Consider the following 16,988-nt stretch of genomic DNA (forward strand, 5'->3'; position numbering starts at 1 on the left):
TTTCTTTGCAGAAAAAGGTTATTGTTATATGCAGGAAGGATAAGCAAAAATCTACTTTTTCACATTTTTTTGTTTTGCATTGACTCATGCATTTTAATTATCTGTATATATGAATATAATCCTATATCATTGTAAGGTAACACTCATAAAACATGCAATACAACCAGAAAGCAGTACTGCTTATTGATTTGCAACTTTGTCTTTCTTGTTAATCAGACATATTAAATTGCAAAATGTCTAATGATACACATGTACTGTATATTGTACCACAGTAAATGTCATATTGCACAACCTTATACTGTACTGCCACAAAATATAAATAGGAATATTATTGTCGCAAGCTTACCTTTTACTTTGCAAGCTTTATGGTGTTCAAGTGTATAAATGCATTTTTATAGCAGCAAACTTCTTTAAAGTATAAAAATAATCCCATCGAAGTACTCAAGGGTTCATTTGGAAACCCAAGCCCAATGTTGCATTCCACAAAGCTCAAAACTTTTCCCCAATTGTATCAATAGTTTATTACATACCTTCTCATAAAAACATCTTCAACTTCCCCCCCACATAGAAACACCGCAAATTGGTACATTTATAAATCTTCAAACGTCCAAATTCATACAAAAAGGAACACTGTGGTAGAGCAATACACAAGACGTTCTATTATTACAAGGACTGCGTGTACTGTATGTATGCATGTATGTAAGAATCTAAAGTCCAAATATTGCAGTCAAACGTTTGCTTTGTTCAGAGTCAAACATTTGTCATATCAATTGTGAATTATTACCACTGGAGACACATTTACAAGAGAAGTATTTTGGATATCAATCCGATTTAGGCACTGACTGGGTGATCATGATTGAAGCAACCTGACCAACCGATGGGCAATACTGAGAAACCACAGCAGTTTACCAGTGGATGACTTGTCCACGTAAAATGTAAAATCTACATTACAGACTGCTTTTCATAGTTTATTACAGAGTTCAGTTTCAACCACAGACCAAGAAGTTGTACCAAAAATTCCTAGCTCACCCTAAAACCAATCACAAAGACACTCCTTATTTTTATCCTTTTTTTGTTGCATCGATCAGAATTCAAAAAGTGATTCAAAAATGCTCTCGCACGCACACACACACACAGACACACACTCACACATGCAAATAAATTAACATGTAAAAAGTAAACAATTTCAAGAATAAAATAATATTTTTGGTTTTGAGTTTTAAAATGTGTAATTAAATGCAAAAATAAATTAGCAGCTTAAATCATGGTACATTCACATGAGTTGTTTACTAATACATTTAGTGACAAACAAGGCAGAAAAAAAGCTAATGATACTCATGTTCCAGGCTGATCGTGCAGAGTGGAGACCAATGTTTATCTAAACCAAATAGCAAATGTGCACCGTCAGAATTCACAAGGTGACCGAGAAATTGTGCAATCAAAGAAAATCAAAAGAACATCCTGTGTCCTCACAAAGAATGAACTGTTTCTGAGCAGTTCTTCAATTCAACAAACATGTCATGGCGGTCATCTCTTTAGTTTCATCTCAGAATCCCTTTAGTGTTGAACGTTGAAGTCTCCCAAAATAACACGTGGACTCCCGTCTGTCCTGTGGATACTCACGCTCTATCCAGCTGTCTGCCCGTCCCCTGAGCCTTGACCTGTGCCCCACTGGTCAGGCGGACGTTTTTCATGCAGCGGTGATTCACAGAGGTTTGATTTGGCAGAATCTGACCCTGCAAAGCGTTGTGGTGCTGCGTTTTCACCGTCGTCTCACTTGGGGCTGGGAATGGTCGCTGGCGAGCTCTGGTAGGTGCGCAGCAGCACCTTGTGCTTGGTGGTGGCCTCTGAGCGACGGCATTGTTGTTCCACCAGGAACTCCTTGAGTCGACCGGAGGTGAAGGTGAGTGTCTGTCTCCTCAGCTTCATAAGGTAGGAGTCCTGCAGCCAGGCTTGTGTGAAGCAGTCCCGTGTAGTCGGACGGGCCCTGGGAAGACACAGAGAAATACACACAACGTAACATTTCATATTCTGTATTACAGGAAGTGTAAAACCTGACTTCGCTGACTCTCACCATGGGTAACTGCTCAACATCTTCTTGAGAAAGGCGGAGGCACTTTGGGACACGTTTGGGTGAAGTTTCGTCGGGTCAAACTTCGCCATCAGGATTTTGGATTCGACTTGCAGAGGGTCTTTATCTTCAAAGGGCAGTCGACCACTGAGCCTGGAAGGAAAGAGAGGAAAAACGAAGTTGAGCAGGAGAGTTCCAAAATGTAATGCACTTAATTAAAATGTGGCGCCTACTTTAACAAGGGATTGAGCTTTTGACACATTAAAACACACATCAAGGAAACATTAAACAAGTATTTTCTTGTCTTTAGTGTTAACTAGTGAGCCTGGTTTTTGGGAATGCTTCAAATGTATGCAATATGTCCACACACATGAGACGTCTCACTCACATGATGTAGGTGACAACGCCAACAGTCCAAATATCCGAAGGAGGACCAACCACTTCACCTTTTACCATCTCAGGAGCTTTTGTCAAGAGGATGAGAATTTAGAAATACATTTTTGCACAAAAAGTAGCATAAAAAGCTTCAAATGTTGGAGTCAGAGACTATCTGAACTTCAGAGAAGTCAGAAGACGTTCTCGTCCTCACCCATGTACTCCAGTGTTCCTGCTCCGGAGTCCCAGAGTTTGAGGCTGAGGGGGTTGAAGCTCTGGGCGCTTCCAAAGTCCACGATCTTGACGGCGTTGAGGTTGGTCACCATGATGTTGTCGGGCTTCAGGTCCAGGTGGAGGACGCGGCGGTTGTGGAGGTACTCGACCCCCTGGAGGATCTGGACCAGGTAACCCACCACGTCGTCCTCGGAGTAACGGAACCTGTCGAGAGCGAAAAGAGATGGTATGGTTGTAGTTGGAAACGTGGTCACATCACTATCGACTCTGCCTTTTTATATGCATGTATACTCACAACTTGGATATATTAATATAAAAATAAAACATATAAATATTCAACTTTAAATCAATAAAAAATCATCAGTATAGTGTTACTGAACCCCTGAATTAAATCTATGGTTTCACCATTTAATTAAAATCAATTTAGCCTTAACTCAAATAGACTAAAGAAGGAAAGGTCTCGTCTCCGGCCCCCTGCTCTGTAACTCTGTGTGAGTTTGTGTCTCTCAGTACGAGGGCGACGTCTCCGTCCTCCTACCTGTCTATGAGGCTGTACAGCAGCTCTTTGCCGGTGCAGTACTCGGCCACCAGCACCAAGTAGTGCGGCGTGACGTAGGCTTCGTGCAGAGCCATGACCTTTTCATTGTGAAGGGATTTCAGGATCTCGTACTCCTTCAGGACCTCCTGCTTGTTCTCTTGGTTGTAGCAAATTATCTTCGCCATGTAGATTTTGCCCGTCGTGTTCTCGCGGCACTCTCTGACGACTCCGAAACGACCCCTTGCACAAATAAAAAGGAACATATGAACCTAATGTAACAAAAGTAGGAGATGGAGAAGATTAATCTTGTCGAGACAGTTCTCTATACGTCCAGTCTGTCATCCAATATAGGATTTTAATAAAGTCATTCTTATATTTCTTTCTTACAACCATATCAATATGAGTTATACATCATTCTTACATCTATACATCAGATTTTTGTCATCTTTTTATGGTAAAATATTTTCTAACTGAAGCCCCTAAAAGCTAAATGTTTGTACAGACATTTAAATCATAGAACACCTGCACTGAGCCGCCTCGAGGTGCTGCTGAAGGTAATTAATCCTGCTTTTTATGCACTGCTTTATTGCCTTTATGCACTTTAAGAGTTTCCACCATGATATAACGGTCATTCTGAGGACAATTATATGGGTTTTGTGTGACTTGTCATATTTAAATTGACCTTAAAGCCCTTCTGTCTCACCTGGCTTTCTCATCCAGGAAGGTGTAGGGTTTCTGTGGAACCCCCTGTCGTAGAGCAGTGGAGGGCGTAGCGCGTCCTGATGGGGTGCCTCTGGTGGGGGTACTGACCCCGTCACCAATAGGGCTCAGGCTGGAGGACTGGAGGACTTGTGGGGAAAAGGCGACAGGAGTCGGGGTCACACGAGCGGTGACGGTGGTGGTGGGGACGTATGTGGGCACAGAGGCCACTGCTGGTTTGATTGGCGCCGATGGCGGGGATATTGGAGGGTTCTGGGTCATGGGAGACACCACGTTTACTGGACTCTGGGGTTTGGGGAGGACAAAGGGTGGAGGTGCTTTGACTGCGGCTGAAGAGGGATGAGAGGAGCTTATTTTTGGAGTGTCTTTGGTGGTTGCACCTGCAGATGGCAGTTGGGGGTTTGTGGCGGGGCCGGAGGGCAGAGAGGGTGGAAGAGGTGAAGCAGCAGGGGTGGCTGCATATTTTGAAGAGGTGGAGGTGACGGTGGAGACGGCTGTCCTGGGAGCGTTGTTCTGGACTGGCCTTAACGGAGGCACCGTCACTAAGGAGGGGGCAACTGGTTCAGGTGGTGCTGGGACTGTCTTTACGACGGCCATGGCAGGTGAAGCTCCTCCAGCTGAGAAAATAGAAATACAACCTTTAAAGGTTAATGCCTTTATCCACCATGTTGTGATTGAAGCCTTCAGCGGCCCAGTCCAGCACTAACAACTATACCTGTTGAGTCCAAGCTGACTGGAGCAGAACAGTTGCTGTACGGTCCCTGTCCTGCCTTGTTGATACAGGCCACTCTGAACCTAAAAGTGCCACTTGGTGGCAGGTCTGTGACATTGTAGTAGCAGTCCACAACTCCAGTGGCTACAGTCAGCCAGTTAGAATCACCTGCAGCACAGAGGGACAATAAATAAGTGACCTTTAAGGATAGAGCATAGAGGGATAAATGAGGCAACCGAATGCTGTATTTGTAAATCTTGAAGTATGCATATTGGATATATATGTATTGTAAATGGAATTATGAAGAGAAGAAAGACAAGTCTCAACAAGTAAAAGTTAGAAAAGAATCTTGTTTTGTTCTTGTTGTAGTTTACATATTGACCACCAGAGGGCGGTGTTGTCAAACGGATGGACAATGTGGACATGCACATGGATGAAGCCTAAAGCTTGTAAAATGTTATGCATAAACAAACATTTCTTATGTTGGCACGGTGAAAGAGACCTGGAGTCAAATGTAAATTAGGAAGTGACAAATTATTGTGTGAGCACCTGAATCAATGCTGCCAGGCAAACAATGCATTTGGAATGAGACGACAAGGCAACAACAGCCAGAAGGAAATCAATCAGAGCAAGAAGTCGGAGTCCGCTACTCCAGGTTTGTGCGTTTCACCCACCACATTATAAGATAGTGATGATTCATCATGTTAAATGAGAAAAAGCTGTGGCAGCAGCACCGGTGCAGTCACTATTCCCTCGAGGGATGACTCGTTTACTCCGTCTAGGTTGTGTCTCTGGGTATTGAGACTGATATCCCCGGGCGTTCTCCACATACAGTATATTACAAAGCCAAACATCGTCAAAGCTTTTCAAACACTGCTACCAGCAAAGGGAATGTAGTTTTAAAACCATCGAAACTACCTACAAACTAATTCACAACTTACTCGATATTCATTTGGATGAGCTGAATGTTGCTAAATGATAGATGAATAAAAAAAGTAGAGAGGGGACTCGCCTTCTGTTTTTCTTTCCAGGCTGTAGCTGCACGGAGACTTGGTGTCCGCTGGCTTCCAGAGCACCAGGGCTGTGTTGTTGTACGTCTGGGGGACTTCAGGGGTCCCCGGCTGCTTTGGGACACCTAAAAAAGAACAAATTAGATGAGTGTGCACAGGCATGCAGACACACACGAGTTACATAGTTATACTGGGCAGATGTGAGTGCTGAATACGAGTAGACATGTGGTCAGAAAACCCACCCTCGGTTTTAAAATTGAAGATATTCAAGTGGGTATTTTAGTCTCAAGGATTTTCATGTGCATGTGGTTTTAAGTGCGTGTATGTGGGTGGTTTCACTGTAACGTGTGCATGGTTTTACTACTGTGTGAGCAGGATTGAATTGCGTCCTTCACAGGCTTTCATAAAAGCTGCTTTATTTCAAGTGCTTCACATTGCAAAATGTTACAGCAGTCACTGATTCAGTAGATTCAAATGTCACTTTAATGACGTTGAGGTTCAAGACACCAACGACAAGATGTTCATTTTCTCGAGCGCAGGATAAAAAAAAATAAAAAATACGATCCAGACGATGGTGTGTGTTTTGTAGTAACACTAAACCAAACTTGACACAAACGATGTCGTTCCGTAATTTCAAAATGTATTTCCCATTAAGCCTGTGCACCGGCTGCAACAGGCGAGATGAGCTGTCTGAAGTATTTTTCTCACAGCAAGAGATTATTATCAAGGGGAGACAAATAACATCAGTGGTTGAGATTAGAAATATTACATGTCCAAAGCCATGACCAATAACGTTCAAATGAAATCGATTGCGCCTGACGTCTGAGGAATGTATTTTCCACTGAAACCTCAAAAGTCTCATTGCTATTGTTGGATTTTTTACACACCATTTGTGCAAAGGCATGACCGGAGTCTTAAATAACGACCTGCTGCAGACGATTCCTAAATCCCCGGAAGCAACATTTGTTCCCATTACATGATGAATATGAGAAAAGCCGAAAATCCATAAAGTCAATCTACTGTAAAAGTTAATCTCTTGACATTAATATTGATTTAAACTGTATCAATATTCATTCCATTCTTCCTGCAATTAAAATTAAATGATGTAAAATACATCCCATCATGAGGATAATTAGTGTGTGTCCATGAAAGGCGAAGGAGCAGCTGTGCCTCGAAGAGATCTCGCTCTATGTTAATGAATAATTCCCAACTCCCATTGCCCCCCCCCCCCCCATTCTGTACAATAACAACATTAAGAAAACACTTTCTGGAGAGCTACGGGCTGAATAAGCTACTTACAAGCTATGGTCAGTGTGCAGGAGGTGGTGATGGTCGCTATGGGGTTAGTAGCTACGCATTCATAAACTCCAGCGTCCCTCCGGCTGGATTTCATGATCATAACAAGCTGCCTGCCATCTGGATGAGACATCAGGTTGATCCTGTCATCCACCTCCAGTGGCTTCCGATCTGGAACGCACAACAAATGTAGGAACTGAGCGGCACTTTCTGGATAAAACTACGAGGCAGAAATATTCTGTGAGGCTTTAAGTACCATACCCATCGCCCATGTGATCTCTGGATGTGGACTTCCAGCTGGAAGGCAGCTGAGAGTGACCGACTCCCCCTCCAGTAAGATGTGGTCTTTCAGTTTGATGTGGAACACGGGGGCAAAATCCGAGGCAGAGCGGATGAACTGCTGGCTTTTTGACAAGCCCTCCTCTTTGGGGACGGAGGAGGGCAGATCAGACTGAGAGGGGGTTTTGTCTTTCTTGCCCCTCGTCAAACCCCACCTGTCCCACCGGGATCGCCTGTCAGTCTCTGAGGCTTTTTCGGAATGGATGCTGGATGCGGATTCAATCGATTCCTTGGATGCAGCAGCGCCGGTCTGTTTCGCGAGCTGATTCTCAGGGATGCCCATTCCTTTGAGACCTCGGCCCTCAGATTGGGAATGACGATGGCGGGTAAACAGAGGCGTCCTCTTCCCCTCTTCACCCTCTTTTCTCTCCTCAGACTGACTGCGGATCTTCGAGGTAATTCCTGCCACTTTGTTCTCGAACTTGTGTCGCATTGCCAGGACAGGGGAATCGGTGACTTTCTTCAAATCCTTTTGCGCCAGCTCTTTCTGACTTCCCCCGGCGTCTCGGTCCTTCCTCTCCTCGGACTGGGTCTTTATTTTGGCAGAGATTCCTGCCACTTTGGACTCAAACTTGCGCCTCATAGCCGAAACCGATGACTCCTCAGCTTTTCTTTGTTCTCTCTCATCCAGCTGCCTCTGTGCTCCTGCACTGCTCAGCTCCTTTGTATCCAGGGACTTACTGCGACCGATAGCCCATGAAACCCTCTTGTTTACAGCAGTTTCCTGCACATCCTGATGCTTTTCCTCCTTTGGTTTCTCACCCTTCTTATCAACGGATGTGGACCTCTTGGCCCGCAAGGAAAACCTCCCAATCAGGCTGAGGCCTGTTTCTTTCTCTTCTTCTCTTAAATCTTGAACAGATTTGGATTTCTCCTTTAGTCTTTTAGAAACTATTTCAAGAGGCGCCCCCCTTGGCCCCGGCCTGTAAACCTCCTCACCCTCCTCGCCCCCCTTCCGGTTTAGCACGGGGGATTTCTCCTCCGACTTGTTTCTGGTCAGCTTCCGGAGGCCACGAGTCAAAGACGACTCCCGCTTCTTAAACCTGGCTTCGAAAACCTCCTCCGAGTCGATGTCTTGGATGTCTGTTCTAAGCACGGGCTGGCGGGGGATGCCAGCAGGATCGGGGTTTGACGAGGTGGAAACAGAACCAGGAGATCGATCAGCAGCCGCTACTTTGGCAAATACTGCTGGATGTTCAGGCAAAGTGGGGATTTCTGTGGACTTTGTGTCATTTGTTGTGGTCGAAACAGCATGGATGACACTTGCATATGCAGAGGAGGGTTTGCTGTTTTGCGTTTTATCTCCCTTCATATCCTTTTCATTAATACGTAACTCTTGATTTTCTTTCTTCTCTTCATCTTCATCATCATCATCCTCTATTACAATTATAGGAGTAATAACAGAGGGTGATCTAGAGTCAGATTCTACTTTATCTGGCTTTTCTAACTGGGTATTGGTCCTTTTCTCTGCTATACCATCCATGTTATTCTCGTTCATACTTTGCATATCATCACGTTCTTTCACATTGTTCCGTTTTTGCTGTTGGTCCAACCTTCCTGGTGTTGGGAGTAGAAAGGAAGTCTTCTTTGTAGGCGAGGCAGACGTGGACTCCAGAGTTTGTTCTGTGATTGCCGACATTGAGGTCGCCTCCTGGAGCTTTTTTCCTTCTATGCTACCATTGCCCACCGATGGGATCTCTAAGGGGGCTCCAAACCTGCGGTGCAGGGGCATGGGCTCAGAATCCCCCTGAGTGAAGGAGGCGCTTTTACGAAAAACTTTGGTCTTTGGCGCGTCCTCTCCGGGGTTCTCTGAAGACGCTGCTCTGGCGAGTGTTGATGGCCCCGCTCTAGATCTCCTCAAGTTCCGATCAAGAGACCCAGTCCGCCTCTCGTCTTCCATGCCGAGTGTTTCAAACAATGGCCCTCGCAGGCCGCTCATCTTTTTGTCCGCGTTTCCTCCCCTGAGCAGCCGCTGTCTCATCAGTTCCAGTTTGAGGGCATAATCCTCCTGGCTTAACTTCGCCGCCCCGGGGCTCGGGCTGCGATTGGGTAGTTCCATAGAAACAGCCTTTTTCAGGCTCTTGTTACTTTCTTCTGAATCTTTGTTTGCGTTTCCCTCTTCTGGGTCAATGTGGAGAAGCAGTGCTGAATCAGCAGAGCTGCCTCTCCTCATCGTAGCCCTCCTGGTTTTTGTCGGAGTTTCATCCGCCTCCACACTTGTTTCTTTTTTAAGGGGGGCTTGTTTTGCCTTTTCCATTTTCTCCTCAACTTGGGTTTCCTCTTCATCCTTCACGCCTTTATTAGCCCCTCCTCTCGTAACTGCCGTCTCCATGTTGTCTTTTTTCCTTGTCCCATCAGCAGCAACACCAGGCCATACAGTGACGTCTTCGTCCCCCGGGATCTCGTTAAGGGAAACCCTGGAACCAGAAAAGGCCATGGACAGCGGCATAGGAATGAAGGGAAGCTCATCTACATCTGCATCGGAGTCAGAGGAAGAGGAGGGTGGTGAGGAGCCTTCTTTCAAATGCCGGGCCACAGCAATGGAGACGTGTTTAGATGACTCATTCAAAAGCTCTGGGATCGACCGCATCACCATCTTGGATTTGTAGTTGATAAGGGAACGCTGAAAAAAATAAAATAAAATAGAGGACAGCATGAGTTAGTTTACTTCTCCTACTTTATCTGCAAAGTTAATACTACACCTTTCAGACTGAAACAGATAGTGGTTGGAATAGACTAAAACTATATCCTGCCACGTTTAGAGGTATAATTCAGGCCTATGGACCATGTCTAATCCTGCTTTAAGAAAACATAAAATAATGTTCAGTGGCTTACCTGCCATCGCCTTCTAGACAAAACCTGCTTCAGCATAGCTGTGCTGATGCTCTTGTTCGTTGGCGACTGCAAGACAAAAGGAGGGGAGTCAGCATTCACTTACATTCACCAAACTTTCCAGTTTCATTCCTCTCTATATTCTGAAGGTTTTTACTGAGTTTTTTCTTTTATATGTATTATTCATAGCTTGATTTAGACAACATTGTATCCCTAAACAATGGTGAACATATTTTTTTGTATGGCTGTTGTGATAAAAACAGCTATCCAAAATTCCCTCTGTAAAAATCTTTTGACTCTAACAACTAAATGAAACAAGAATTTTGGACCTGGTTTTGTCCAATGTTCACATTTCTGCTCTGGAAATCTGTGCAAATTACTACCTATTGCACCAATGCACCATTTGCATATTTACAAATAGAATTTCATATAATTTGCAATACAAAAAAATGGTCTTAATGTAAGGAATCAATTGGGGAAGTGTCATGGTGATATCTAATAGTTAAATACAATGTTACCCTATTCACCTGTAAATAGTTTGAGGCTGGGTGAAGTATTTTTTTAAACGATAACTCACCTTGAACCAAGGATGACGAAGGCACTCGATGGCACTGGGCCTCCTAGAAGATGAAAAATGAGGAAGGAGCATGCTACTGTTTAGACAATGAGGAAGGAAATCATGGTCGGTCAAAATGATATATCTTTACATATGTTTATGGTAAAAGATAAAGCCATCAAGATGCTTACAGTCGGTCCGCCACCAAAAGCTTGATGACAAATCCCTTCGCTTCTTTGCAGAGGTCGGCGAACATGCTCTCCTCAAACGCCACATTGTAGTTACGGATGTTTAAGGCCGTCGCTCGGTCATTCTCACCAGCAAAAGGAGACACGCCAGTCAGGCTAAAACAAAACAAAGAAAGATATCTGTGCTTGTTCTATTCTATTGAAACCATACAAAGTAAAAACAAATGATAACAAATCCATAGAACATACCAGAGGTACGTGACGACACCAGCGGGCCTGTGGGAGAGCAGGACAGACGAATGACATTTGGATTTTTGAGAACAACACAAAAGATTTCACTCAGATAACAAGGTAGTGCCTGCATTGTGTAGTCACGCTGGAGAACAGGTGTCTCACCATATGTCTGTTGCTGTGGAGACGGGAGTTTGGTTAACAATCTCTGGTGCAACATATTCCGGCGTGCCGTATTTGCAGTAGTGCTCCTCAGATGTCTCCAATTTCGCGGCATTACCAAAGTCACAAATGCGGATCAGGTCGCTCCCAGGACTCGCCATTAAAATGTTTTCTGGCTAGAGGGGGAGGAAGAACAAAAAAAAAAAAAAAGTTGGGTTGTTATAAAAGAATGTGATGAAATAGATTTGATGCGGCGTCAGAGGTGGGGTGGACAGATACCTTTACGTCAAGGTGGGCTATGCTTTTTTGGTGAAGATAACGAAGACCTTCCAAAAGCTGCTGAACGCTCCAGCGGACCTGCAGAGAAAACACCGGGGAGTGAACTTAACAGTCATGTTACATAATGATAGCGCAGTGCAGGCAGCAGAGGAACACACACCTCCAGTTCCTTGACTGTTGTTTTTTTGGCCATTCTTTCCAGCAACTCCTCGTGACATCTTCACACAATAGCTAAGGGGGAAAAAAACCCAGAGCTGTGGCTTGACTGCACAGTCCAAGTGGTAGGTGCATGAGAAATGAATTATAAATGAGCAAAACTCCCACACATCCTATCTCTTGCTAATTCCACTCATCGGCAATGAGTCAGAGAGAAAAAGCTGTGCTGCGCTGTATTCATGCCTCCAGGGGAGCGCAGAAGACATTAGGAGTAATGCTCGGGATCTTTCGTGTCCTTCAGATGCATTTAAGAGCACTTTCGTTCGGCGAAGAAGATACAATTTGAAACAGTACTGCAGGAAAGGCAGGGCCTTTTTGACTTAAAGATATGAACATCGAAGCAATAAGAGATTAAAAAAACCTATTCTGTCGTTGGGCAATACAGATAAAAGCAACATATTAAAGCAGAGTATTTCCTATCATAGATAATACAATTGCGCTGAAAGGATACAGCTCTGTGATGAGCACCACCACACTCTTCTTCTCAAAGGCATCGTGGAAATAGAGAATCCTCTCGTTGTCCAGCTCAGACAGCAGGTCCATCTCTCTGAGGGCCAATGCTTTCCTCTTTCCTCCCGCAGAAATGAACTTGGCGGCGAACTCGGCCTTTCCCTTTTTCTGAATCACCCTCTTCACATAGGAGAAGGCGCCCCTGAATCAAACAGCGGAAACATTTACGGTTTAATACCAAACAAATAGTTCATGTCCTATTTAACAGCACAGTAAGCGTCCCTCCGGCTGGACACAAGAAAAAGAAAATGCAGTGCCACCGTCAAATAACAAATTCCTGATTCATTCTTTAATTTCAAACCAGACAAGACATAAAAAAATGATACCAAAGGAATATTTTTAATACGAGCTGGAGCCCTCGTTACAGGGCACAGGTCAAAATATAGCTATAACAGCATGTTTTGACCTTTGTGAACAGTACGTCTGACAAAATAACATCAGCTCAAAATGTCAACTGAAGGCTTTTATAGGAGCTTTAAACCTCGAGAATAAAAATGTCTCTAAAAGGTATTTAAACAGAGACATGACCTCACATTGATGTTGTGGAGTCAACAGAGTACTCCTTGAGAAGATTTAAGTCATGAATCACTGATAGAGGCTACAGGAGAATGGAGAGACAAAGAGGGAGGCATGGCCGTTGTATAATTGACTTTTTTTTTCCTGAGGCGTTTGGGAAAAGAAATCAGAATCTGAATTCCATCTGAGTTTGCTGCTCTGCTTAATAACCGAAACACATCGCCTGCCTGTTCTGATCGCTCTACAATTCCCGGTAAACGCTGCATCTCCACCACGTCAGACCAAAACAAATCATCTGTCGGCTAATGTATTCGCTCCACTCAGGCTGCTGGTGACTCATCTCTGGTTGCCGTCTACTGTTGATAAGCAGGTGCGACTCCCCGCAGTCCCATCAGCGCTCAATCAGCCATTAATGGCAATGTACTCGCTGTGTGTGATGGGCGCGAGACGGCGTGAGTGTGCCGTCAGACACACACACACTCACCTCCCCAGCTCCTTGTGGATATCATAGTAATCCGTCAAACGCCTCATCTTCCTCAGAATGGTTCCTTCGTCCTCTATTGGCTCTGCTGCTTCCTTTCGCTCTGCAGGGAGCAACAACGCAGGCATTTTTAATGCGTGCATGTGTTTGGCTGTACATGTGTGCCAGCGTTTGTCACACAGATGGTTTCATCAGGTGGTCCTTCCCATATGGTGTAGATTTAGAGGTGCAATTTTCAACAACAACCAGTGTATATTGTTTGTTTGGCATCGGCAAACGGCTATAATCTAGACTAAATGGTAAAGATCAAAAGCAAATAGAGGAAAAGCCTGTCGGTAAACCATTTTTTCGAACAGGCCTTTAATTCTCTAAACAAAACAGATTGAGAAATGATCATGAAAAGATGCTACCTCCTCATATCTTTGAATCTCATAGGATTATAATCATAATTAGTAGGGTGAATCTCTCCGCATGCAAAGCATGTTTGTGCAGACAGTATTGTTGGACTGCAGACCTGTATGAACTGTGAGTTCAGCTTTGCAGGAGTTGGAGTCGGCCAGGTTCTTCGCAGTGCAGGTGTACACACCGGAGTGTTCGGGGCAGGCGTTGAGGACAACGAGGGAATACTCGGGGTCGTCGTACACAAATGTGAAGTGGCTGCTCTCAGAGAGAAGCGCATCGTCCTGCAACAGACCAATCGAATACGGTTAGTGTGGTTAATATGGTCTTGGATTGCACTCGTAATTCTGCTATTTTCAATGTCATGTTTCTCTGGCTGTTGTGCTGCATCACTTCAACTCCTCTTTATCTGATATCAGGACAAGTGTACCTTATACCAGAGAATATCTGGGTCTGGTTTCCCTTCAACCACCACAGCCAGACGGGACGTCTCCCCAATGTGCACATCCACATCCTCCATGATGGTTTCAAACTTGGGAGGCACTACGGAAGAAGACAAAAAGAGAGAAAGAAGAGAGAGAGAAAAAACAAAGATTAGAAAAATCTCACATTTAAATCATGGCTGAGTAAAAAGGAAAGTCATTTTTAGAGAAGCTCTACTATATTCATGAGCCTTTACTTCAAAAATAGCTGCAGCTCAAATTAAATTACACACAGCTCCTCTTTGTTGGCATTAACTGCTGCCAGGAGTAAGTAGTAAGTTCTTTGGATTCAAGCTGAAATGCTAAATTTATCATGTGGTGTACTGCCTCAACTAAACTGACCTGCCATTGCCAGCTGAGGCGTGCAGAGGTCGCTGCCAAACTGGTTGCTGGCCGTGACCACGAGCTGACCAATGTCTGAGCTCTTGACTCTTTGGAGCTTCAGGGTGTGTTGATCGTCATCTGGCATGCTCATCTCATACATCCCCAGTCGGTTGACCAACACCACCCCCCTCCTGGGTAAGACAAAGGCATTATGTCAAAGTTATGCGACGTGTGTGCAAGGATCTTCTTCAGCAGTTAGGCACCAAACACCCTGCAGAGAACAAAGCTTTCCCAGAGCTCCACGGAGAACATGTGCTCGAACGTGAAATGTTAAATTCAATCAGAGCAAAGTGAACCACTGCACAGCGGTGCTCCTCAGTCCTGGTCCACTGGATTCCTGCTATTTTAACTGGAATCTGTAGAAGTTACGATAAGCCTGTTCACAAAATGTCCTATCTCGATGTATAAAACAGTCTCTGATGAGAAGAGAAGTGGGATGAAAACCAGCATGAGCTCCAGCTCCTCAGAGACTTCTTCTGTTCTTTGGTTTCTGTTTAAAATAAGCTTCCTGTTTTATATTGCAGACTAGGGTATTACTGCGTGTACTATTTTTGCACCCCAAAAAAAACCTCACACTGTGCCACGAGAGATGGAGGAACTGACCTTTTCCAGGTGACAACTGCGTGCACGTGGTTCAGCGTGATGGTGATGCTCGCAGGTTGGTTCTCAACGACATACACCATGTCAGGTTTGTCCAAAATGACTGGTGCTTTCCTTGAATAGGGTCCTACAGGGGTAACAGATATCATATCAACTAAACATCGTCTCTTTGAAAATACAAACATATCAAAGCCTACCTCGGCTCTTTTACCTCTGTCCAGCAGCTGGACCAGGTCAGTGGAGGGTGATGGTTTGCTCAGTGTCTTCCCGGTGGACGTCAGAATTCTGAAAGCGTAGCGGACTCCTTTGGACAGGGAGGTGGCGGTGTAGTTGGTCTCCCTCAGGTTGGACGCCACGACAGACCACTGGATCGAGCCCAGAGGCTGCTGCTGGACCACATATAGCAAGGAGCCGGCATCTGCACACACACGCACACACACACACACATGGTGTTTAGGTACTCAATCTGGATGGCAATCAAACACATAGTGAGGTGCTTAAGATTCAGAGAGAAAAGGATTTTTTTTTGTTTTCAAATCTGTGGTGATATAAAAAATCCAAAAGGGGCTTAAAATAATCTCAGAATGAAAAGAAAGCAAATAAACATCCACGATAGGCGTGCTATAAATTGTTTGTCTGCAAGTGTTTTATGTACATTTTGTTTTAACTGTATTATTAAAGCCTTTCTCAAGATAGAAACCAAAGGAACCTACCAAATGAAGAGTCAAGTCTCTTTGGTCGCTTCCAGCTGAGGCTTATAGTTTTCCCTGTGATGGCCTCTATCACTGGAGGACCATCAGGGGGGTCAGGAACGATATCTGTTTCCAAATAAATACACAGATATATACATATCAAATGGGAAATATTGTATCTCTCAGCTATGGCATCAAACATTAAGCCTCCATCTGTACCTGTGACGTATAGATGTGCATAGCAGGTTGCTTTGCCCAGTTTATTGGAGATGACGGCCTTGTAGACGCCCCCGTGAGCGTGACAAGCGCTCCGAATGACCATACTGTGGACATCCCTGTCTGAAGAACAGACGCACAACTTTCTTATTTACTGTCATTCAATCCCAAAATGCTTTGCTTGTTGTTTGGTTCTTTGCTTACGCTGGGTCATCTTGCGCTCTTCGCTGCTCTCGATGCGCTTGCCGTTGTGGTACCAGGCGATGGTTGGGTAGGGCAGGCCCGCCACTTTGCATTTCAGCAGCACCTCTTTGCCGTCAATCACCTCCACATCAGCCAGAGGCTTGACAAAGTCCGGCATGGTCCTCTTCTCCACCTCACTCTCCAGAACCTCAGGCTCCTCGGGGATCGATGGCATCTTCTCCAACTTGGCCCTGAAGGAAGGAACGAAAAATCGGAGCATGTACACTGAAAGACTGATGGGTTTATTTAATGTTTGCCATGCGCCTTCACTCCGTTAGAAAGATACATCTCCTCCCGAAGCATTTTTCTTTGCCCTTGAAAACAAAAATGTCTCCTCTGACTTTTATACTGACAGCTTAGTTGTATTTTTTCCGCTTTTAAAATGACAAAATGAATTTGACTTCATTCATTCAACGTATGAGTTGCTTCTCATACATGTGAGAAGAGATGGCAGCTCGAGGTTCTTGCATGTAGAGCTCAGCGGTGCATTCAGACTTTCCATGAATGTTTTGAGCGACTGCTGTGTAGAAGCCTTCGGTGTCGCTGCTAACGTGGGCGATGACAAGTGAGTGACGACCCCCCTCTTGAAGGAGGCGAACATCATCACTCTCCTCCACTCTTGTCTCTGAAAGAACATCAGCGTGAAACGTAATCAGACACGGGCGTTTCCTCTGAAGTGCACCGAACACCACGTTCATCGAATATC

At 44.6% G+C, this 16,988-nt stretch overlaps 1 protein-coding gene across 6 annotated transcripts in view; it reads right to left on the minus strand.

Annotated features, from left to right (window-relative positions):
- Positions 1-501: 501 nt before the first annotated feature.
- Positions 502-16,988, minus strand: part of LOC116385920 (striated muscle preferentially expressed protein kinase-like) — a 39,544-nt gene continuing 23,057 nt past the window's right edge. For all 6 annotated transcript variants that reach the window (XM_031851688.1, XM_031851687.1, XM_031851691.1 and 3 more), the window contains 28 exons: positions 16,718-16,907; positions 16,244-16,473; positions 16,043-16,162; positions 15,845-15,949; positions 15,343-15,549; positions 15,135-15,258; positions 14,490-14,662; positions 14,096-14,208; positions 13,781-13,949; positions 13,270-13,369; positions 12,211-12,411; positions 11,704-11,761; positions 11,544-11,621; positions 11,268-11,440; positions 11,121-11,147; positions 10,875-11,027; positions 10,705-10,747; positions 10,131-10,196; positions 7,218-9,918; positions 6,960-7,127; positions 5,663-5,785; positions 4,654-4,818; positions 3,922-4,555; positions 3,219-3,458; positions 2,661-2,884; positions 2,460-2,535; positions 2,075-2,224; positions 502-1,987 (listed from right to left, as the gene is read on the minus strand). In XM_031851688.1, the coding sequence (XP_031707548.1) occupies positions 1,774-1,987; positions 2,075-2,224; positions 2,460-2,535; positions 2,661-2,884; positions 3,219-3,458; positions 3,922-4,555; positions 4,654-4,818; positions 5,663-5,785; positions 6,960-7,127; positions 7,218-9,918; positions 10,131-10,196; positions 10,705-10,747; positions 10,875-11,027; positions 11,121-11,147; positions 11,268-11,440; positions 11,544-11,621; positions 11,704-11,761; positions 12,211-12,411; positions 13,270-13,369; positions 13,781-13,949; positions 14,096-14,208; positions 14,490-14,662; positions 15,135-15,258; positions 15,343-15,549; positions 15,845-15,949; positions 16,043-16,162; positions 16,244-16,473; positions 16,718-16,907 (7,025 nt within the window). In that variant the 3' untranslated portion in view covers positions 502-1,773. The remainder of the gene's footprint in view (positions 1,988-2,074; positions 2,225-2,459; positions 2,536-2,660; positions 2,885-3,218; positions 3,459-3,921; positions 4,556-4,653; positions 4,819-5,662; positions 5,786-6,959; positions 7,128-7,217; positions 9,919-10,130; positions 10,197-10,704; positions 10,748-10,874; positions 11,028-11,120; positions 11,148-11,267; positions 11,441-11,543; positions 11,622-11,703; positions 11,762-12,210; positions 12,412-13,269; positions 13,370-13,780; positions 13,950-14,095; positions 14,209-14,489; positions 14,663-15,134; positions 15,259-15,342; positions 15,550-15,844; positions 15,950-16,042; positions 16,163-16,243; positions 16,474-16,717; positions 16,908-16,988) is intronic.

This window comes from Anarrhichthys ocellatus, unplaced genomic scaffold (assembly GCF_004355925.1).
Source record: "Anarrhichthys ocellatus isolate YVR2014 unplaced genomic scaffold, GSC_Weel_1.0 scaffold12, whole genome shotgun sequence".
Taxonomy (NCBI): domain Eukaryota; kingdom Metazoa; phylum Chordata; class Actinopteri; order Perciformes; family Anarhichadidae; genus Anarrhichthys; species Anarrhichthys ocellatus.